The 25049-nt window shown below is 41.6% G+C and overlaps 1 protein-coding gene across 3 annotated transcripts in view; it reads right to left on the reverse strand.

Annotated features, from left to right (window-relative positions):
* TEK (TEK receptor tyrosine kinase) overlaps positions 1–24955 on the reverse strand; it is a 113170-nt gene extending 88215 nt beyond the window's left edge. For 2 of the 3 annotated variants that reach the window (XM_053571078.1, XM_053571069.1), the window contains exon 1: positions 24461–24949. In XM_053571078.1, the coding sequence (XP_053427053.1) occupies positions 24461–24551 (91 nt within the window). In that variant the 5' untranslated portion in view covers positions 24552–24949. Of the gene's footprint in view, positions 1–24460 lie in introns of all 3 variants that reach the window. The other variant, XM_053571063.1, reaches the window with a different exon arrangement.
* Positions 24956–25049: the final 94 nt, after the last annotated feature.

Consider the following 25049-nt stretch of genomic DNA (forward strand, 5'->3'; position numbering starts at 1 on the left):
TTACTTTCAAAACTGCTGCAATGAGTCTAAAGTCGCTTTCAGAGACAAAATTAAAGCTGCTTCCGGTATGCATAGGGATTGGTTCCAGGACTGCCCTGGTACAATCAAATCCACACACACTCAAGTGTTTCAATCTGCCCTGCATAATGCGTGTATCAGAAAACTCAGCCCTTCTTATAGGTGGGTGTCACATTCTGCAAATAGTATATTTTTTAAAAAATGAACCAACATAGTTCTGACCCACGTTGTTCAGGAACCAACTATAGTTTTAAATACAGAAGAACCTCTGTAAGTTGACCACCCAAGGGACTGTAACAAACTGGTCAACATACAGAGGTGTCAACATAGGGAACTAGGCCTACTGTACTGATATGTACATGTGGTGCATGTCTGGTCTATGAATATTAGGTCAACTTAAGGAGGTGGTCAATGTAGGGAGATGGTCAACTATGAAGGTTCTACTGTACTTCACTTATTAATGAACACAAATAAGCCATGGACTCTGCTCAGGAAACAAGTTTTCTTCTTGGTTTAACCTTTATTTAAAATCTTTTTCCTAATAGATTTAGGGGTGTGCAAGTGAAGTTTGGTTATGTGGATATACCGCCTAGTGGTACGTGTGGGCTTTACGTATAACCATCACTGGATCAGTGTATCACCAGGAAGTAGTTTCTCATCCCACACCCCCTTCACCCTCCCACCCTCTCACCCTTCCATGACTCCAATATCTATTATTTTACTATGTCTGCACGTACACATTTAGTTCCCATATATGAGAACATACAGAATATTAGATTTTCTTCTGTGAGCAATTTTTTTTTTATTAAATCACAGCTGTGTACATTAATGCGATCATGGGGCCCCATGCACTTGGTTCATAGACCGTTTGACACATTTGCATCACACTGGTTAACATAGCCTTCCTGGCATTTTCTTAGTTATTGTGCTAAGACATTTACATTCCACATTTACTAAGTTTCACATATACCCTTGTATGTGAGCAATTTTTAAAGAACAAATAAGAATCAAGGAAGTCAGAGAGAGAGAGAAAATACAGCTAAGTAAAGAGAAGAATGAGAATTCTAACAGACGGTCCTCGGTGTGGGGAGAATGCACAATGGCAAGCGTCTGAATTGATTTATAACTAAAATGGACAGTAAAGCAATTTGGATAGAACGAGAGACCATTTTCCTAAATGAACTATCCCAAGAATGGAAAAACAAGCACTGCATGCGCTCTCTAACAAATTGGAGCTAACTGAGAAGCACGCATGTGCAAAGAGGGAAGCAAAACTCATTAGAAATCAAGCGGGGGGGGGGGGGATGGGGGTAGAAGGGAAGGGGCAAAAATCCTCCCTAACAGGTACAATGAACGCTATTTGCATGATAGGCACGCTTACACCCGACTCAAGCATTACAAAAGCTATCCATGTAAACAACACATTTGTACCCTCTTAATATTTTGAAAGTAAAAAAAGTAAATGTGATATATGTGTGTGCATACATACACACACAAATAGAATCATATTCATCCATTAAGAAGAATGAAATGATGTCTTTCCTAGCCACATGGGTGGAACTGGAGGCTATTATCTTAAGGGCAACAGCTCAGACCAAAAACAGACAAAATAGCACATATGCTCTCTTCTAAGTGGGAGCTAACTAATGGGCACACCTGGAAGCAGATTGTGGAATGACAGACATCAGAGACTTGGAAGGGAGGGTGGAGGAAAGGAGAGGATAATGAGAAATTACTTACCAGGTGCAACAGATGATATTCAAATGGCGGGTACTCTAAAAGCCCTGATGTCTTAATGGGATTACACCTGCGGTGCATTTTACAAGGGTATATGTGAATCCTAGTAAATGTGGAATGGAAAGGTCTTAGCAAAATAACTAAGAAAATGCTACAAAAGCTATGTTAACTAATGTGATGAAAATGTGTCAAACGATCTGTGAACCAAGTGTATGGTGCCCCACAATCATACTAATGTACACAGCTATGGTTTAATAAAAATAAAGAAAGAAACAATATAATAAATATGAGAAATAAAAAAATAATAATAATAAAAATAAAAGCCCTGATGTCACCACCAAACAATATATGTGTGCAACACAATTACCCTCACCCCCCACAGATTTATACAAATAAAAATACAATGTAGTAAAGTGCAACGCTAAGCATATGTCTAAGGAAACAGCACTTTTTCAAAATAATCATGAGGCCAAAGGACCTGAAAATGCCATCATAATAAGGAAGGATACGATGAAATAAGAACTTGAGACCCTGGGAAAAATCTGAAGATGTTGCATCATGCACAAAAACGGAGGGAATCGGGAATAGAAGTAATTTGATTTCTAATTCAAACTGACATAAGAAATTTTGTGCTGTACATCATTAAGAAATTAAAAATTGGGCTTGGCGCCTGTGGCTCAAGTGGCTAAGGTGCCAGCCACATACATCTGAGCTGGTGGGTTTGAATCCAGCGCAGGCCTGCCAAGCAACAATGATGGCTACAACCAAAAAATAGCCAGGCATTGTGGTAGGCGCCTGTAGTCCCAGCTACTTAGGAGGCTGAGGCAAGAGAATCGCTTATGCCCAGGAGTTGGAGGTCACTGTGAGCTGTGATGCCACAGCACTCTAACCAGGGCAATAGCTTGAGGCTCTGTCTCAAAAAAAAAAAAAAAAAAGAAAGAAAGAAATTAAAAATTGTATCAGTAACTGTTGATATGTTCTAATATACAATATACTGTATATTTGTCTTTAGGCAGGAGTGAGCAAAAGAGTGCATGAATTAAACTGAAGCCAGACTTCTGTGTCAGAGGTAACCATGAGAATACAAGTGCCTTGGGAATTCACAGGGGAAACCTTGTGACAGCATTTGAATTCTACATGGAAGGATACAAAATTCAATCTTATCTAGAAAATGGTAACAGTGGCTATCTTGGGATGGTGGTATTGTATACACAGAACAAAAAGATAAGCATTTAAAAATTGAAATCTTTGGAAGGAAAGCAAGTGACTTGTGCTCTGCACACTTAGTCTGGCATTTATATTAGCACGTTCATCATGGAGATGTGCTTAAGGGGCCTTCTCTGCCGTCAGGTCCCTGCACCGTCCCATGCCCATCGCAGGACAGATCATCCCGTGGTGGCGGGACCGGAAGCTTAGGACTGCTGAGCAGCAGAGTGATATAGTGTGGGGGCAGAGAATTTAGCCCTCCTGAGCTTGAATTCTAGATCTACCACTTATTACTTATGGAATACAGGACCATAAACAAGTTACTTAGCCTCTGTGTCTCAGACTGACCATCTATAAAATGAAGGTGTTGATACCCCTAAGTGTTTCTCTGAGGATGGATAAATGTATGCATATGAAAAATATTTGGAAATTTCATGAGTGCCGTATTAAGAGTATGTGGAAAATAGTGGAATCCTTCATAAATAATTACAATGATTATTATGATAATGCAGGTGATGATGGTTTCTTAAAATGGTGAGATCAATGAAGAGAAAATGAGGTTCGCTCCCCTGCAACTCAGTCTCAGTTAGACCTTCCTAAGGTGAATCCTGCTTGCAGGGTCCATCATGGGGAACAGCTAATGTTTGTGGTAGCATTTTGTGTGTGTGTGTCTCAAGTTCAGAGAAAATGAGGTCCAGAACCAGTGTGATGAAAGTGTGTCAAACGGTCTGTGAAGCTAGTGAATGATGCCCCATGATCGTATCAATGCACACAGCTGTGATTTAATAATAAAAAAAAAAAATGAAGTCCAGAGAGTGAGCTACTGACTCCTGCCCACCTCAATACTGGTACAATAAGACAATAAGACAAGAATCCTTTTAAAATTTTATTTTGTAACACCTTGTTCCTTTTTTCAGTTAGTAACAGCAAGAAATGAGCCACGGTTGGACATGTTCATGAAAACTCAGAAATATGTTCCTTCTATGTCCTGGAATTCTGAGAGTTTTTATTCTCTTTGTTTATTAGGTATTTAAATTGACTTGACTTCTAGGAGAGGATCATGAAAACAAATTTTAATGTGTGGATCACTTAATGATTAAATCTGACTCCATCTAAGGATGACAGACACTTATAGCCTAGGGTTATAGCTGGATAACAAGATTTACAGATGCTCTAGGAATTGACTTTTAAAATCTCTGGTTTGGGAATTTTAAAATACATCTAATCAGTGGAGTTGATGATGTGAAATCAAATTCCTAATTTGGGCTACTAAAGCATTAAAAACTAGGTTAAACTGGTTTTAATTCTCAGAATATGTGATATCAAATATATTCAAAGAAAGCCAAAATTTTGATCTATTGCATGTAATTGAAATTAAAATCTGGTTGCTGAGGACTGTGTGGCTAATGGTTACATTTTTAATGTTGACTTAGAAGGAAATAACCATGTGTGTTCAACAGAGTCCCTGACAGGGTCTAGTTTGTGAGAGTAAATCTCAGAGTAAATGAGATGAGGTTAGTGCTGTAATTCAAGTACACAGAATGCTCATATCAATACAGTAACAGTTCATCTACCCAAACTCTGCTTTCTAGCAAGTGTGCTTAATGATAACATTGGCAAAAACCAATGTCATGAAGTTCATGACTTAAAATGCATCCCCTCCTCTTAGGATAGTCAATCATGCAAACCTTCAACAAAAGCATTACTAACTGTGACATTCAGGCATGATTATCTGGTTTCCAGCCTACAGCAAATGGAAAATACAAATCAACTTCCTATGCCTCAGAGTTTAGTTTGAAATCTGTACTTCTAAGTACCATTGACTCTTGGCTTAGCCAGTAATTCTTCATACAGGATACCCACCTACCACTCCAAGTTCTGAGCTATCTTTGCCAGACCAAATTCAATAACTTTTATCTGCAGTTCCAGTGTTTTTGATTAAGCAGAGGTATCCTTTTACCAAGTGAAATATGGTATTATATAGAAGATGATATGTTGCCTAAAGAAAAATATGGCTTCTGTGCTTGAAGTTGGGGTGAAGGTGTCCATGGGCACAGGCCTGGCCCATGGTGGCAGCTCCTCAGAAGCCCTGAGGATCTATAAAGCGAGTTTGAAGCCGCTGGCCTGCAGTCTAACAGGAGACTTACAGGGAGGTTTACAGAGGCATGCGCTCGTATTGATTTGGATGCAGGTACTAATGAGCAGCAATATGCCGAGGATGTTGGCTTTTAGGGTTGGATGTGTCAGGTGGCCACTGAAATGACAAAGGAGGCCATGGTGAGGATTGTGGAGGGCAGTGATAGGCCATAGACCTTCCCTTACTCAAACTCAGTTGAATGGAGCTCCCGAGGTTTATAAAGATGGTGAAGACACAGAGGCAGGAGTACATGACATTCTGAAATTATGTTTGATGCCACTGATTCTGGAATATTCCCAACAATTTCATGACCCTAAAAACAAGCTATGACATGTCTAGGTTTTTGTTATTAACAAATCATGTGTATGTGACTCTGTAATTCCATTTCTGATATGAGAGGATGCGCAGAGATGAGAAAGTATTTATGTCAGGCATTACTCAAACAAATGTGACAGCGTCTGAAGACTTGGATTAGTTCTGTGACTTCGCTTTCCACATGGTCCCTTCTGGGTTGTAGTCAATGATCCCATGGTGGAGACCTCTGCTCTCTCTCTCAGCTACCACCATACGACAGAACACACACCGTGTTTACATCCAAAGATGACAATTACCCGATGTTTAAACCAAACATCCAAACTCTGCTCTCTCGCTCTCTCCCTCTCTCTCCTCCTCGTGTCTCTCCCACCTTCTCCTCCCCACTTCATACATAGGTTTCTTACATACATAGGTTAAGCGCATCTATTAACTCCAGTGGCTAAGTTCTTTAAATGTTTTTCTGTATGTCCAAATTTTTCTACATGAACATGAATTATTTTTGTAATCAGAAAATATGTACATCTTAAAAAATTTAAGCACACAAATGGTATAGTTTGAAATAACTACTCAGAGTTCCCATTTTTGTAGTTTTTAATCACAAACTTTTAAAATCAACTGAATACTATGAAAGAAACATTTCTCACTGTCTCTCCTTGTCTTATTTTAATGGACCATCTGAATATCCCAATAAAAATGTCCAGGGAAGAGAGTGTCTTGGGAATCTGTTTTGTTTTTTTTTCTATAATAACCCTGCATTAATTAATATCATGACAGGCTTAAACATTTTATATATTCAAAATAGATGGTAGTCTATTGACCCACTTGATAAATGTGGGTCCTTTTAGAATTATTTTTCTCCTGTTAGGTGGTATTTAAGAATTAAAAAAAAACTCTATAACCTCAGAAATAATATAGTTAATGGTCTTACTAGAACATACCAAATATAAATTATGTTAAAATGTATATTCTTATTGTGAAACTGTTCTTTAAACCTTAGATGAGGTCTACTTAAAACAGTGAAAAGAAATGGTTAGAAAGGAATATTTAAACCCTTGTTAACATTTTGGTATACAGTCTTCATATTTTTTCTGGAATACCTATAGGAGAAACTATAAAAACCAGTATGTACAGCATTTTCTAGGTTAAAAGCAAATTCTATTTCATATTCTGAATTTTTACTCAATCATATAACTTCTTAGAGGTTCTTGCTACTTTGCCAAATTTCTTTCTAAAATGCTGCATCAAGAGTGAACTTTTATCAACCTCAGCCATGTACCGAGTCTTCCCACCTGTTTTTAATCTTTGCTAGTTGACATTGAAAAATGGTATCTTGTTTGGATTTGAATATAATTTGTTTTGGAAAGTGAACTTTTTTACATGCTTCTAAGCCATTTGTCCTTCCTTCTTTTGTGAATTATTTGTTCATTCCACTGATATTTTGATTTTTCCTATCAATTTCAATGAGCTTTTTTTAACAAAAGTATTTTAATCTTTTATTTTCTATGTTTGCTTCAAGTATTTTTCTCATTTTGTTTTTTGCCTTTTAATTGCGCTTATTGTTGGAACAGCAGTTTAAATATTTACGTAAGTCAAGTGTAATGATTTTTATTTTTGTAGTTTCTTCCATTATGTTTTTAAACTTAAGAAATTCTTCCCCTTATGAAAATTCAACATATATTCAATTCTATTTTCTTGTGATGGTTTGGGTTTTTTACATTTACTTTTTAATCTATTTGGAATTAATTTTGGTGTGAGGTAAGAGATGGGTTTTTTAAACAACACTTTTTAACAAACAGAAAACCAATATTCCCAGAACTGCTATTCCTTTATAAGATATTACAATTTTATATAGACACAGATCTGATTCTGGCCTTTCTATTTATCTGTGCAGCCAAACTCTTGGACTCCACCCACTGTTACTACGGTATCATACTCCGCCTTAAGATCTAGTTGAGATTTCTCTTTCAGAATTTTCTCAGCTATTCTTCCTGCTAATTCTTCAAGGTAAAATTTGTTATTTTGTACAGTTTCAAAACAAATATATTTGAGGAATTTGACGAGAATTATTACAAAGCAATGTTTACTACTTGTGTGGTACAAATTTTAAAACCTGTGAAATATGTAAGAAAACAAATACAATTGAAATATTACATATCAGTTTTGTGGTGGAAAAGACATTACAAAAATGTCTTTTTCTCCAAAGCCATCAGTCTAGTGGAAATATATTTGTTTATTAAATATCTACCAGTTAGAGCTGGACTAGGCTCTTTAAAAACTGTGGAAATGATAGATGATGCTTCTGAAATGAGAAAATACTTATTCTGTCAGGAATAACTGACAGAGGCAGTGATAGGGAATGGCAACTCATCTGGGACCTTGTCCTTCTGTATTGCTTGTGCCAAAATACGGAAAAAAGATTTTACTGGGTGAATATTTGGATGAAGGGAATGGGATGGGGAAAGGAGGATGGAATAAAAACTGAAATCCATGTTTGTGTAACAGTGCAGGGCTCCTGCTAAGATTTCCAGAGGAGATGGAATTGGATGGCTACCTGGCAGAGTGGTACATACAAAGGAGGGGTGGAGGGAGGCTGCATGCAAAGCGGAATTGTCTGCAATAGCAAAAGCAGTGGAAGAAAGAGAGGAGAGGCCAGCAGGGTGGCGTACACCTCTAATCCTAGCACTTTGGGAGGCCAGGAGTTTCAGAAAAGCCTGAGCAAGAGCAAGATTGTATCTCTAAAAAAAGAAAGAAAGAAAGAAAGAAAAAGAAAAATTAGCTGGGTAGTAGGACTATAGGCCTGTAGTCCTAGCTACTTGGGAGGCTGACACAGGAGGATCGCTTGAACCTAAGAACTTGAGGCTGCAGTAAGCCATCATGATGCCACAACACTCGAGCTTGGGTGACAGAGAAAGATCCTGTCCAGAAAAGAAGGAAGGAGAAGGGAAAGAAAAAGGAAGGGAAGGAAAAGAAGGAACAGAAAGGGAAGGGGAAGGCAGGAAGGAAGGAGGGAGGGAGGGAGGAAGGGAGAGAAGAGAATAAAGGGCAGGGAAGAAGGGAGGGAAGAAGGAAAAGAAAAAAGAGGAAGGGAAAGGAAAGAAAAGAGTAGTAGCCTCGAAGCTAGAAAGAAATTTAGTCTTAAAACACAGAGATGTCTACTTGTGAATTTATCAAGTTGCACACTGTACAACACAAATCATCTTTTCCTTTGATCTACTAATTTTGCGTTTCTCACTAACACTCTGGAGTTGGATCTGTTTTATCTTGGTTTGGCATCTCAAAGTGTTGTGTCTCCTTGTAATAGACATGGGTAAGGAGAGGCCTGCCTCAGGGAATCCAGTCCAATCTGGATTACACCATACAGTGACCGAGGCAGAAATCCTTCCACCCACTAGCCCCAGTGTGGGTAATCTGGTTGCAACTAGCCACTTACTTTTATTCCTCCATGCTTCCGTCACTGCTCTCTCTTCTGTCAGCAACACCCTTCTGTATTTGAAAGTCTGATTTCAGTTAGTGGAGCCTGATTCCCCCAGACTGAATTGTCCCTTCCTGCTGTGCTGCACTGCACTTGTCCAGTACTCTTTGGCATTGTGCGGTCACCTGTAGATAGTGTATCCTCATTTACAGATCCTGTTTCTGTGAACTTGTTTACTGGCTGTATTTATTCAATCTTAAAATTGATAGTGGCAGTACTTTCCCAGTTACTGAACCCAAGCAGGGTCCCCAGATAACAAGTTCCCAGCTGAGGTAGAACAAGGCTTCCTTCTGCTCAGCTCTGCACTGTAAACAGGTGTCCTTTTCATAATATATTTAGTACATTAATGTTTTACAATTGCATGTTTTCGGTTGGCAGTTCCGCCACTTACAATGGTCCCCATGTGTAGTTCTGAGGTGCTGTCTCGTGCTCCTGAGCACCGCAGGGCTGTGATGTGCCTTAGGAGAAAACATACTCGTGTGTTAGATGAGCCTTGTGCAGCAGGACTGCTACTGGCCATGAGTTCAGTGTTAACAAAGCAGCCGCATATATCAGATGGCTCATCTTCAACACACAGGGCAGGGCCAAGTATTGATGAAAATGGTTTTAGTTTTTTGTTTGTTTGTTTGTTTGTTTGAGACAGAGTCTCCCATGGCCTGATAGTTCCCAGAAACCTCAATGAGCAACCTTGAACAATAATCCTCTTCCTTTAGCCTCCTAAGGAGCTGGGACTAGAGGCTCCCGCCACAATGCCTCGCTAGGTTCTTTTCCCCCCTATTTTAATCTATCTATCTATCTATTTATTTATTTATATGAGGCAGAGTTTTACTTTGTGCCCCTCGGTAGAGTGCTGGGGTACCATAGCTCACAGCCACCTCCAACTCTTGGGCTCAAGTGAGTCTCTTTCCTCAGCCTCCCATGTAACTGGGACTACAGACACTTGCCACAAAACCCAGATTTTGCTTTCTTTTTTTTTTTTTTTTTTTTTTTAGGGATGAGGTTTCACTCTTACTCAGGCTGGTCTCGAACTCCTGAGCTCAGGGCAATCCACCTGCCTTGGCCTCCCACAGTGTTAGAATTACAAGCATGAGCCACCGTGCCTGGCCTTTTTTACCTATTTTTAGTAGAGACGGGGTCTTACTATTGTTTAGGCTGGTCTTGAACTCCCAAGCTCAAGGGATCCTCCTACCTCAGCCTCCCAGAGTGCTAGAATTACAGGTGCGGGCCACCGCACTTGGCCTGTTGATGAAAATGTTGTGAGCAGAAGCTTGCAGGAACCTAACCCTGAGTGCGTGATTTATAGGACATAACTACCATGAATAATAGGAGCTACTAAATGTCTAGCTGCAGCTGACTCCCGTACAGCAGCCTCCTTAGCAGCTAGGTTTTATTTCTATTTTTATTGTTGGACACAGAACAGGGGCTCAAAATTATTTATAAAATACAAAGCGTTGGGAAAAAGTGAGATATGTTGAAGTGGGGTGAAACGGAGTGGAATAATATACATACAGATTCCTGGAGCTAGCCTGCTCTGAGCAGCAGTGACCCCAGCAGTGCACGGAAGCCTTTATAAACCTGTATTTTCCTAAGCATGTGACATGCTTTCATATCATGTCATCTTTGCGACCCTTTAGCGTGGGCGACATTGTTATCTGCATTCTACAGAAAGATGAAATGGCCTGTCCAAGGTCACACAGCTACCAAATTGTTGAATGGAGCTGCAGTCCAGATTTATCTGCCACCAGACTCTATGCCAAGCATCCTCAAACTGCAGCCCGTGGGCCACATGAAGCGGTGTGAATTGTATTTGTTCCCATTTTTTTTTTTTTTTTTTTTTACTTCAAAATAAGATATGTGCAGTGTGCATAGGTATTTGTTCATAGTTGTTTTTTTTTTAAACTATAGTCCGGCCCTCCAATGTTCTGTGGGACAGTGAACTGGCCCCATGTTTAAAAAGTTTGAGGACGCCTGCTCTGTGCTCTTAACCATCTGGCCATAGGTGGGAATGTTGGGTTTGGTAGCAGTTATCACCTTTCTTCAGAAGGTGATCTCTAGGGAAAAGAAAGAGGGGGCTCTAGTGGAAGGCAGTCTGTCCTCAGCCTTAATGGGGAGGCAGTGATGTAGTGAAAGGTGATTTTTTCCCTGGCTAGCAACAGCACTGTCTTTTGTTTGAATCCAGAAGCAGCTGGCAGAACTCATGTATTACTCTTGTTGGGATCATACTCTGCTAATGGCTTGTGTGCTTGAGTCCCTCGGTACTTAGGGTTATGGCCAAGCCTGTGAGGAGATTATCGCAGGCTTCTGAACGTTTCTGAGCTTCTGCAGCTGCTGTGCATTTCTGGCTCCAGCTCCACACCTCTTGGCAGAAGGTTCGTGTGAAAAGCGCTGCTGATGGGGTGTGAGATCCAGGGGGCGAGGAAGGCTGTGCTGCTGGGGGCCTGGAGTTTTTGACTATGAAGTCCTTACAAGAGGAAAAAAAGAAGGAATGTATAAATGAGTGACTTGAGGACTCTTCAGAAGGCCACTCCTCCATGCTCTTCTGCTGATGGAGAATAGGTGACGCGAGGTCAGTTTGTGGAGTCACCCTGACCCTCCGTAGCCACTCTGGTGAAGGCCCCATCATTCACGGGTAGTGGTGATTACATGGATAAAGTTAGTGACAATGCTAACATTCACTTTGTGTTTTCTAAATTTAAGCATTGCTCTAAATTGTTTATAATTTTTTAATTTCAAATTAATATGAAGGTATAAATTTTATATTACATTGTTTTCACTTTCAAGGTAAAGTTCCAGTTGTAAAAGAAGCCCTCCCACGCTTCACAGATGAAGCCAAGCAGCCTGTACTCATAGCACAAACCCAGCAGTTGCTCCCAACTCCTTGCTTCCACATATGTGCTTTGGCCTCTCTGTGGGCGTAGTGTGCTTAGCCCTTGACTTGGAGCTGGGCCCTTCACTTTGGGAGTGGCAGTGTGCGAATTCTCAGCCCGGCTCTTTAGAGGCCTCACTCGTTTGTTTCCATGTAACCGTCTTGTATTTTTCTTTTCTTTTCTTTTCTTTTCTTCTTTTCTTTTCTTTTCTTTCTTTCTTTCACTTTCTTTCTCTCTCTCTCTCTCTCTCTCTCCCTCCCTCCCTCCCTCCCTCTTGTATTTCTAACATCATCAGGAAAACAACATGTCCTGGGCAATCTGCTGTTCTGAGATCGATGAGGTTGGAGCAGACTCCTCCAAACACCCCACGTACAGTCAGCAAGCAGCAGAGCGTCCCCAGCTGTGTCAACCTGCGGCAGGGCCACCTAGCTGTGCCACCACAGGTCAGTTGTGCCTTGAATGCACCAAAAACATGAGGAATCATAAGTGTTGGTATAACCACTGAGTTTGGGGAGTCATTTGTTATGCAACAATAACTAACTCAGGCAGCCTGACTACACAGCATATGCTTTAAGCACTAATTCACATGGCCTTCCGTACTCTATTACAGTGAAGAAACTTGTTCCCTAATGAGCTGAGTAAATCCGAGCAAAGTAGCTCTTGGGGCCTCAGTGTTGGCATTTGTAGGATGAGCAGGTTGAACTGAATCAGCATCTCCTAAGATACAGACCATTCCTCACTAATGCAAACAATGTGACTTAATCATATGTACCCTCCTATTAATCTGAAATAATAAAAAAAAGATATAAGAACATTGGCTCCACTTGATACTCAGCTTTAAAAGACAAAGAAAAGGAAACTATGATTCTCCTAGAATTGGTATTTAGTGAGAACACTTCAGATAATCTGTTAAATCTTTGACAGTTGTAATGTTCTGTTTCTCCAGGTAACAGTGTGTGACCCCTTCATGAAAACATCAACACTCATTACAATATAATTATGAAACTAAAGTAAATCCCTCATGCAGGTACTTTGAAGATCACTTGCAGGGGAAGAAGAATGCATCTGTGAAGAGGCTTTTCCCCACTCTCTTCAAACCCCCTGCACATTCTTTTAGCACCCTGAGCCAAGGACAGCAGAGAGAAGTCGTCCACTTCCTTTAGGAGCTCACCCTCTAATCAAGCTCATGGAAATAGGAACCTACCAGGACTTGAGCTACCTCTCAGGAGGGAATCTGTGCTTACCTGCTCTTTCTCCTCCTCCCCCACCTGATCCTCAACCCAAGCCCCGCCCATCCACTAGATATCTACAACAGCACCAAATCGCCAAACCCTCCCGTCTCTCTCCCTAGCCTGCTCTGCCTTTATGATTGTTTTTTTTTTCTGAGACAGAGTCTCACTTTGTCACCCTCAGTAGAGTGCCATGGCATCATAGCTCACACCAACCTCAAACTCTTGGGCTCAAGCGATTCTCTTGCCTCAGCCTCCTGAGTAGCTGGGACTACAGGTACCCACCACAATGCCTGGCTATTTTTAGAGAAGGGGTCTCGCTCTGGCTCAGGCTGGTCTTGAACTTGTGAGCTCAGGCTATCCACCTCCCTCGGCCTCCCAGCATTGCCTTTACAATTTTTGATATGGCTGAAACTCCCTCCTCCCCTCGGCTCATCCTGTGAGGACCTTCACTCTCCTCTACCCATGTCACCTCATGATGTAGGTGTTCCCAGACCAACCCCTCTACACTCCCCTATTCCCTGGATAGGTCTGGGGCCTCTCACTCCCTCACACAGCCTCAGTCTGCATCCTAAAGTGTCCCATGATGTTTCTGTCCTTGCCCATTAGTGGATCTCAAACTAAATTACCCTACACTCCCAACCCATCTTCCCAAATCTATTTCCAGCCCCCTCTTCCAATGTGCACTGGAGTGCAGTTGCAGGGAGCCACTGCAGAGGTGTTTGGTGCTTTGCCCTCTGTGTAGAGGGCCTCTGCTTCTCATTTCCACTCCTGATTTTCCATAGGCATGATCCAATTCACCCCTCTCAAGTGTCACCCTCTTGGTGAGATTCCTGTTCTCTCCCAGGATCGCCTACTCCAGCTTCCAGTTTTCCCTTCTGCTTTTATTAGAGCAGGGCTTGTCACCCAGCAGACTGCAAGCCACCTGAAGTCAGGTCTCTTTCTTCACTATCTTCCAAACTCTAATACCAGCAGCTTCCCAGTGCATGGACAGGGCTCAATAAATGTTAGCTTCAGTGAATGAACAGAATTGACCCACCCACTCCTCCGCTGATGGGCGCTGCCCACTGACTGGCTGACTGTCAGACATTCCCTGAGGTGCTCACAGTGCCCCGGGGGAAATTCTGTCTTGTCTGCAATTTTATTAACAAATGTTCACTTTCAAAGTTTCCTTCACGGAGCAAAATTAGTGTTCAAGGCGATCCTTTGAGACAGGTTGATCACCATGAAACTCTGTTTCACTCTGTTCATGTCACTTAGGAGAGTATTAATTACATGCTCAAATTGCTTTTATATTATTTGGGTGCACATGCAGAGTTCTAAAAACAGACAGGATTAAAGTGGCTAACTCATTCAGTGAGAACAGTGTTTCCCAAGGCGAATTTATTCAAGCATTACCGTCGTGATTCTTACTGTGTCTACATGCCACTTGTACAATTATTAACTATTTTCTTTAAATTAACTCAGCGTTTATTCTTAGCCTCAAACAAGAATATTCATGACATCACATGATTGCTATGACACATATATAATATTTACATACGTATCCCTATGTATGTATCTACGGATAGGTAGATACAGATGTATACATTATACAAATAGGTATCATAATTTTAAACAGGCTTCTAAGCACTACATAAAATGATCTTGCACTAGCAGTAGTGTACTTGATACACTTAGGGAAACACTGGAACACTGGCTCAGCACGTTTCATCTAAAGCAAAGCTGTCTAGTAAAGCATATCTCTCCAGCTAGCGTACAGTGTCACATACCAGAACCACTGAAATGCCAAACACAATTCATAGACCAGTGGCAAAATCCATAACTAAAGTGTAAATTGCTATTATCTGTTCTAAGTACTCTGATAAAGGTGTACTCCAAAGGTGCTGTACACGACCCCTCCCGGGCACTGAAGCAAACCCTTTCCTTTTCAGCTCTTATTCCAGCCGGTCCTGCAGGGGCCACTTTGGAACTTTGAGCAGGTATGATCTCACACTAGCTCACCCAGAACCCATTCCAATATATCTCACTTCCTCGCCTGCTTCAGAGTAACAACAGACGAACGCCTCCTCCTTTTGTTTCCTGGTAAACAGTTCAGAGTGTCAGTGTGGTTTCATAAGGCTCCTCAGAAAGTCTGGACCACCAGGCTCCTGCAGCCCCCACCAACTTGATAATGCGTCCTTGTACATCCACCCCCCTGGCCCATCACTCTTGCTCCCTGGGATCATAATCTCAAATAATCTGTCCTCAGACCATGTTTTTGCCTAATGCTAAGGCAGGGCCCTCACTCAAGCAAGGAGGTTAAGGAAGACTTCTTGGAAGAAATGGGCTATTGAGAGGTTCTGAGCTAAACCTGTGATGAGGGATAAGGCAGGCAGAAGAGAGGGTGAAGAGGGAGCTCTGAGAAGAGGAAACAGCATATACAAAGGCACAGAGGCTTGAATGTGCATGTTTGGGAACTGAAAAGAGCCTGGTACAACCAGAGTACACCTCCATCGTAGCACAAGGGACTGGGAGCCACGAGGGGCTGGGAAGCAGGCAAGGACTAGCTCCTGAAAACTGCGACCACAGCTACCTCCACACATCAGTCCTCCGGTTCTGAAGCAGTGGCAATGAACAGCAAAATAGGGAGATGTTTAGATCAACCCCAGAAGACTAGAAAGTGTTCTCCAGATGCAAGGTGCATCAGATGCAAAAAGGAGCTGAGGCTAAGGGAAGGTGGAATTGGAGGAAAGATGGGGCAAAGTGGGGGCAGAGCTATTCCCCTGCTCCCCCCCACACATTCTAGGATAGGTCCAAAACTCCAACAAGTTTAGTCAGAAGTGAAGCAGATTCCACTTAGATTAATTGTCAAGAACTAGACACGAACATATTTGGAATAAATGAGGTGAGAACTTTCAAATCGTCCTAAAGCCTGTTCAGTCAAGACCCAGAGAAGAGAGGAAATTGGGGGCCACAGGAGAAAAGGCAGAGGCTCTTTCCTATGGCTCAACCAGCTGGAAAGAATTCCCCACTTGACTCTCCAGGTTTTAAGCAGAAGCCCAAGCTCCAACAGTTTTAAGCTTCTCTCTTCTTATCCCTGCTACGAGGCCAGGGAGTCTCACCCACTGTGCTGATGGAGACGTGCGTTAGGACCATCATGAGGCAACATAAGAGGCTCCAGCTTTGTTTGCAGGCAGACAGCAAGAACATCTGATAATTAACCCTGTACCAACATTGTACTACACGCTTTTAAGTAGTATCTTTTTAAAAATATTTACCCAAACCACATGAATAAGTGCTGTTAGCTTCATTTTCTACAGACCAGTGGAGGTGACAATCAAACACTAGTTAGAAGACAGCATGGTGAAGTGTTTGAAAGAGCTCAGGATTGGGGTTCAGGTCATTCTCAGTTTAACTCTTGTCTCCATTATTTCTTACTGAGACATGAGGTCAGTAAGGATGCTTCACTTTCAAGAGGCAGAAATCAACTCAAAATAGCTCCAGCGAGTAGCAGAAACTGGCTCACATAACTGGAAGAGGCAGGGATGGGCCTCAGATCCCAAACCACTGGACCCAGGGCTCAGCTGCCAACCTAGTGCCTGCCTCGATTATGTTCTGTGTTACTGGCCTCATTCTCTCCTGCAAAAGGCCGGCTTCCTTCAACACCCAGAGAAGCCTGGTAGCTCAGTGAGGAAAGAGAGCATCTTGCTCTCAGAGTCCTCATAGATTCTGAGAGAAAGAGTCTAACTGGCTCACTGTTGACTTGTGCATCCTCCATTTGAACCAACTGCTGTCATTAGAGAGATGGAACGTTCCATGATTGGTGATTGGCAGGCCCATCAGAATCGTATGCAAGGAAAGCATGGAAGCTCTTGAAAGTGAGGATGGGGTGCAGTCCACAGCAATGGACATCCACCACATTTTAACCTTGGACAAGTCACTTAGCCTTTGAAAATCTTGGTTACCCATCTATTTCAAAAAATGAGTAACAATACCTATTGCATGAGGTTGTTATGAGACATTAAAAATCATATTAAATACTTGGGACATATTAAATGTAGAAGCATTCAATCTACAGAAGTCATTTTTGTTATTACTGGTACTATTATTGTTTTGTGGTTGTTTTTGATGCAAGGATAGGAATTTGAAGCCCATCCCAGATTCCCAGATGTCTAAAGCACTCCTGTCCCCAGGGTGGAGTTCCCTTTGGCTCTGCAGCCAGACGCCTTGCACAAGCCAGGCCCTGTGTGCCAAGGTTAAGCTGGTTCACCATCTGACGGCCTCCGAGCAGCGAGTGCCTCCCCAGCCCCAGCAATGTCAATACTGCCTTCCTGACTCCGCCTATTGTATCTGGAGGAAAGTGGCCGGGCATTGTCTTCCAATGCTCCCCCCAGGAAGCATGATATCACCCTCTAACAAAAGCGGGAAAGCTGACAGATCTGTTGAGATGGGTGTGACCACCACACACACCTCACTGGTCAAGCCCTGGGCAAGGGGCTGTGACAATTGGAGAGCAAATGGCAGCTGCCCATGATGCCCTCCACCCCATGCCTAACTGGCATCTTTGGCTTGTCTTTAAGTTCTCTCCCTCCGTTTGTCACAGCCATGCCGTGTCAGACATGGTACCACCAGGCAGCAGGAATGCGCTCCCTCCTTGTAGCAGATATGATTGAAAGAGTCAGGGCTCTGCCCATCTGGCAGGTCGCGTCTTCACACCTGCTCCTGCAGCTTCTAGGAAGGAACCCTGGGAGGATAGTGAGGATCCTGAAGGGACAAAGGGAAGCAGTGGGGGCGGGGTGTAGAGGGAAGCAGGCCCAGATAGATCTAAAAATCATTCTGCACATGGGATTGTGATGTAAATTAAGGAATAGTCTGGCCAGATGGGTGGGAATTGGGTAATCGGTTTAAAATTCTAGCAATAAAGGAGGCAACTTTAGACATTCTCTTTCCTGTAGGCTGGGAGTGACGCCAGCTGCTCCTCTGATACCCTCCCAGCTATGGATTGGTGATGCTGCCTGTGCAGATGGCTCTCTGGAAAGTGACACACCTGCAGGTGAGGCCCCTACTCCAGGTCTGGTGGATGTCACCACCTGAAAACTCTCTCTTTTTATGGCTATCACAATGGCAATTCTCTAAAATTCCAGAAAAGGAATCTGGTTGGTTTTGCTTCTCCTCCCAACTCCCTGCCTACTTCTTTCTCACCGAATCGCTGGCTGTCTCCTCTTCCTCTTTCCTTCACTCAATGCCCATGGCTTCCCTTAACAGAAACCAAAGTTTCCATGTTTTGCCCAATCGTCTTCTGAGCTTCAGATCTGGGGAGGCAAGTTTGCTAAATATCTCCCTTTACGTGTGACCTCAATACCAACATGTACAAATGTAATAATTATTTTCTTCATCCCCTTGCGTCCGCCATGTTTCCCAGCACACTGAACAGCACCGCGATCATCCAGATCAGAACGCTGGAGCGATGACAGTTCTCCTCTCTCTTTCTCAACCTCCTGTATGCAACCAATCTCTAACTCCTGCAGTTTCCCCCCCTAAACCTCTCTCAAGAACCCTGTTCATCCCTATAGTCCTCTTGCTTGGAATGTCAGGAAGCCAAAGTGGCCCCAGCCTACAGTCTCTGCCACATTACTTCATCCTCCATTTTATTTTTTTTAATTGAGACAGAGTCTCACTTTGTCACCCTCAGTAGGGTGCTATGGCATCATAGCTCACAGCAACTTCAAACTCTTGGGCTCAAGCGATTTTCTCATCCTCCATTTTTATAAAAATAGAGTGCTTGTTCTAAGACATAAATCAGATATGATGTGTGATACAACAAACACCCTGCTAACTTTTACAGAATGAGGTGTAAGCTACGTAAAATGGCCCACGGCACCGTTCCTGATCTGACACCAACCTTAATTCTCTACCTCCATCCTAACTTTCCAGCTTTACTCAACTTCCTCAAACTTGCCTTGCTGTTTCACACATATCCCCTTCTCATAGGTTGCTCTCTCTAATAAGTTTCTTCTTCCCCTTTCTTTTATATCTTCTTGATTTTAAAATCATTTAGCTATGAGTAACTCATGACAATAACTGGCAGTGGATTTTTGGCAATATTCATGACTCCTTGCAAAGAGAACAAAATCCACCCCAAAATTGTTTTCAAATGCCATTCATTTTCGGTAAAGTTAGCTATTAAGTTGATATTATATGTTTTTAGACATTTATGCTCAATTTAGATGATTCAGTTTCATTTTGTATCATTGGGCCAAATGATTTTCATAGCCTTTGAAAAACTCAGATTTTATAAATTACTTTATTTTGTATAATATTTTATTATGTCATTTATCACAGTATATTACAATTCATCTACCTACATTCATTTTTTTCCACTAAAATATGAGCTTACTAAGAGGAAAATTTTTTTTTTATATTTCTCCCTTTATGTGTGACCTCATCTCACGTACATGGCCCAAAGTAAGCCCTCAATAAGTCTTCATTTATTGAAAGAAAAATGAATAAGTGAATGAATGAATGAAGCCAGGCAGTAATTCAACAAACATCTACTGAATAAAACGTATGCACAGGTTATAGGTAATAGTCAATCACACAATACCTCATTTTAAGTAAAGGCCAAAACCCACTTTTATGAGTATAAATTTTATGTTTTACACCTAATAGAAAAAAAGAATTTTTCTTTTGACTTTATTTACATCACATATTTAACATGTGCCAATATTTTAAGATAAGAGTAAATATTATGTACAATGTATATGTAATTGATCTGTCGACATTATAATATTATTTCAACGTAGCTGAAACCCTTTCTATAACATTCCCTTTTTCTTTCAGGTCTGCTGTGGAGTACCATCAGTTTCTTTGTATGACCATACAACTTCATTCAATAATAATTACTAAACATTAGGCACATGCACTAATTAGAACTGAAAAGAAATAATATTTGTTGCAGAGATATTTAGAAGCTAATGGGGCTAAAAGTTCAAAGCTCTGAGAAGCAGATATAGGGGAAGAACATGAGGAGGAAGGATTGTCCTGGGCAAGTTGAGTTGAATTGTGTTTGCAGAGTGGAGATGGAAAGCACCATTTCCAAATCAATGGAACAGCATGAACTAAAGCCCAGAGGAAGGAATGTGCAGATCGTGGAGCTAGGCCTGGGTAAAGGGTACAAGCCAAGAGCAGGGAGGAATGGATAGGAGAGGGAGGCATTAGATGGTAGGTGAAGTAGTCAAGCTTTTTAAGTGGGGAGCAGCCAGCACAAAATTTGAGAGATTATGTCGTGGTTTTGTAGAAGGAGACTTCATCTATGAGCACTAAGAGGTTCCCGTACATCCTGGAAAAGATTAGCTCAATCCAGACTAGCATATGGTCCTCATACCAACACTTCTCTTTTATTATAACTAGCTTCATTTATTAAGAGAGTTCTTACTGGTCAAGTGCTTTTAAAAGTATTATCACATTTGGTCCTCATAACAACCCTGGAAAATGGGTATTTCATCCATAAAAGATGAAGAAAGTGTGACTTATCCAATTTGGGCTTTTCCTTGTACTCCATGCTCTTAACTCCTTCTTCAGCTTGTCTACTACAGTCTCCGCCTCATTGTTTGGGGCTTCAGTGTTTAATGGATGTGCTCTACCAGTAGATTTAAGTGCTGACCACTTCTGATTTGGACCTCATTTCTGCTAATGCAGCACATTACAGCTTATGCGTTACCTTCTTAGCAAATAGAGCATGTGTTGGCTTCCAGGAGTTTTGTGTATCACCCAAACCTAGATATCATTCCCGAGAACTTTCAACAGACCAAGTCTCTCTGACATTAAACATACATAGTTTATTTTCTGAACCCAAACACAGATTTGTCCATTATCTTTTGGTTTTGGTCCACCCTTCCAGCCTAGAGAAATCTCTTTAAATCCTGATTCTGTACCCTAGACAGTAAGTCATATACAGGGAATAAGCAGGTAACATAATTGCACAGATGTGTTTTGAGGAATAGAGGCTCAGGGAAAAAATTGGTAATTTCAAATGAATTTAGAGCCCACCCATCTAAAGCCCCCACAGGCTATAATATAGTTTTTAAAGATGGAATTAGAAGACTTCTTCCCTCCTGGAGGAATGCCTACAGGGGTCCTCAAACTGCGGCCCATTGGCCACATGAGGCATTGTGATTGTATTTGTTCCCGTTTTGTTATTTTACTTCAAAATAAGATATGTGCAATGCGCATAGGAATTTGTTCATAGTTTTTTTTAAACTATAGTCTGGCCCTCCAACGGTCTGAGGGACAGTGAACTGGCCCCCTGTTTAAAAAGTTCGAGGACTCCTGCCTTAGAAGAACTGGACTCTTCCAGGAAGCTCTCCCAGGGCAGGGCCGAAAAGGAAGTGCTAAGGCCTCCCAACAAAGACAATGCTTGCAAGACAGCGTCTGTGTAGAAAGCAAAACTCCTCCCTCTGAGACTCATTCCACAGGGTGTCTGATCCCAGCTTCTAGACCTCTGCCTTTGATTGCTTGAACTTGCCCACACAGCCTTCCAAGACCAGCCCTAACAAGGAGGTCTGAGCCTACCTCCCTGCAGCTGCCCCAGACAAGATGTCCACCATCTTTAAATTCAATTGTTATTTAAAATGTCAAATGACACAGGAAAGACTTATGAAGACATGCAACTAGAGACTTCCTATCAGATCAGTATTGATCACACAGGACAGACCGACAATGATAAAGCAGAAAGAGTGATTTTTTTGCTTGTTTTTCTGTATATATAACTCTTTAAAGAGAACAGCCTGGTTTGCTGGGGATGGGGGAAGAGAGTGAAACTGATGTGTTTATGAGAACTTGTTTGTAAGCTGGATTTGGCAATGATTCTCAATAAGGGGAAAGAAAGTATAGAATCTGGGAGGATTTATAAGGCTTCTGAAAGCTGTATACCTCCTCCAACCCTCTTGTGGGTCAGCATCTCTGCCACCCGTAGCCACCTTAATTGAGCCCAATGTGGCATATTTTTTCCATTCTTTCTAGTATTTAGAAAAATCGAATGAGAAACAACCCACTGGACTAGAGAGACAAATGCAGGGGAGTTTGGCTTGAATAATGGGCTCCTGTGGCTGTAGATATGATCAAGCTGGGTTCCTATGCAGTTGCCAAGATGCAAGCATTCATGTTCATGGGGGCTTGAAGGGGTGGTGTACAGGCTAGGATTCAATACAACAGGGCTACATCAGAAGCTAGCCTTGCTAGTGTCACCCTTCCTTGCTAACAAGAGCATGGCCTCCTTCCTCTCCTGGGTCCTCTCCCTCCTGGAGTCACTGTTGTTTAGAATGGACCAAGTATTTTGGCCACATGATCTTTTTGTCTAATTTTATAACAGCTCTTCTAAGCCTATATTGGAAAGTGTTATAATCACTTTAGGGAGGAAAAGTGAATTAAAACAGTTGCATGTGTGGTTGGGCACAGTGGCTCATACCTGTCATCTCAGAATTTAGGGAGGCCAAGGGAGAAGGATTGCCTGAGGCCAAGGGTTTGAAACAAGAGGTAACATGGCGAGGCCTTCATCTCTACAAAAAGAGTTAAACCTCATCTCTACAAAAAGAGTTAAAAATTAGCCAGGTGTATGGCTTGATGCCTGTAGTTCAGCGGCTGAGGCGCCAGCCACATACACCGGACCTGGAGGGTTTAAAGCCAGCCTGGGCCTGCCAGACAACAATAACAACTGCAACCAAAAAATAGCCGGGCGTCATGGCAGGTGCCTGTGGTCTCAGCTACTCAGGAGGCTGAGGCAAGAGAGTCACTTGAGCCCAAGAGTTTGAGGTTGCTGTGAGGCGTGACACCATGGCACTCTACCGAGGGCGACAAGATGAAATTCTCTCTCTCTCAAAAAAAAAAAAAAAAAAAAATTAGCCAGGTGTGGTGTTGCATACCTGTAGTCCCAGCTACTCAGGAGGCTGAGGCAGGAGGGTGGCCAGAGTGGGGAGGGGCTACATTGAACTATAATCACAACACTGCACTCCAATCTGGGCAATACTCTGCAAGACTCTGTTTCAAAACAAACTACTAAACAAAAAAACCTAGTTATGTGGGGGTGTTATTAACCTAAAAGGACCTCAAATAAACTATAGATACCAGGGCTTTTCATTGCTATAATCTCTTGTGTAGAATCAGTTTCAGATGCCATGTTACTGATCAATATGGTATTCATATAAACAAAACCAAAAACTTAAAATGGAATCATATTAAAGATGCATATTAGTCGAGAAATCGACATTATGTGTACATTAATATAAATAATCTCTATGTAAGTGCTGAAGCCATTTAAAATAATCTTTCACTTTCAGCAATGTGTTACACATTCTTACTCTTAAAAATATTATTGAATTCTTACCATATTGGTTGTTAAAGCAAATGGAAGAGCTGTTAAACAAGTTGTATGCAATTCTGTTATCTTTAAGTATTCAAAAAAATCAAAACATACAGAAAATATAAAATAGTATAGCTAATACTTACATATATTGGATCAAATTCTATTCGTATGCCCTGTACCCATTTGGTTCAGTAAATTTTCCCAAATTCATCTCCATATAAATTCAACTTCATTATAATAATTAGAACATTTTCAAACCAAAGGGTGGAGGCTGACGGTGATGATAATGTCTGTGGTCTGCAGCTGAGGTTGTGATATTACTTTCAGGCTATGTCCACATAGGGTGAGTGAACTATGGAGGCATGACCCTGTCTAGAGAATCTAACCAATATAGATGCTCAACCAAAACACCTGCTGAGGAACCATCCCCTAACTTTACAAGAAGTTTCCATACTCGCCTGCGTGCAGTGATATTGGCAACTATCTCGATTTTCCTTTCATTAGGCTAGTAAACACTTTATGAATTACTACATGCCAAATATTTCTTAAAATAAAAAATTACATAGCTCTAATCTCCCTGAAGCTAACTTAAAAAAAACAAAAAACAAAAACTAAAATATCTGCAATGTGATTGCTTTACTTAAAACTGGGTACAGTCACAAAGTCTTTATAGAAAAGCATTATTGTTCTCGTTAACAATGACCATCTGTGCCTTGCTTTAAGTAGGTCCCATAATTCTTAGCATGAATCTCATTTTTTAAAAATCACTGAAGATTATCTTTGAAGCAGGTAAAATCAGGTTTGTTCCTATTTTTTAATAAGAAAACACTCCAGAATAAGGAGCAGGAAAATCATTCATGATAGTAAGCAGATCTCTTCATGTACGATGACTTAATCAGTCCTCAAACAGTCTCAACCCAGGGCACGAGCATCCAGAAAAGACATTCCAGAAAATCAGTTCATGCTTCAGGGACGTTTTATTTCAATCTATTCATGTATTAACCAGAGACTGGCAGAGAAATAATGCCTTTGCCACAGCCACCCACTGTTAACTAGCACTGATGAGATTTGGTGAGAGAACCCAGAAGATACTAACTCTGTTTTTAAAAATACCAATAAAATAAAGCCAAATCTTACCAGAAAGGAGCAAGCTGACACCATAGAGAACTAAGCCGGCTAGAGTCCATGCTTTCCCAAATCTCTCCATCCAGTAGCCACAGATGTGCATGAGGTCCCAAGGATCCTTTCAAAAACCCAGAGGTTTGTGACTTTCCATTCGCATGTTCTATTAAGTCTTGTTTACAAGTTAGAGGCAAGAAGGAACAGCACAGAAGCAGCCTGTAACAGTCTCATTTCTGTCTGAGCACAGGGAGTTTTAAGTTCCTTTTTCCTGTTTCCTTTGTAGATTAGGATGAGAAAGGCTGTATCTTAAAGGCATTTGGTATCGGCAGGGCTGGGGGCACTCAAGCCCTATCCATCTTGCAATTCATCAAAACACTTATCTGCTGCTGCTGTTGCTTCTGCTGCTGCTTTTGCTGTGGCTTGCGGGGATAGAGGAATTTTTGTTGGAAGTGTGGGTCCTTGTCAGCATTTTCAGAAACAATAGGGGTATCCTCTCAGAGGCGGGAAACTGAAAATAACGAGCCCTCCACCTATGGATGGTATGCGGTGATGACCAACCCTCTCTGACCTCTAACAGCTCTACTGGGGCCACCTGGGATCCTTG

This window comes from Nycticebus coucang, chromosome 2 (assembly GCF_027406575.1).
Source record: "Nycticebus coucang isolate mNycCou1 chromosome 2, mNycCou1.pri, whole genome shotgun sequence".
NCBI lineage: Eukaryota > Metazoa > Chordata > Mammalia > Primates > Lorisidae > Nycticebus > Nycticebus coucang.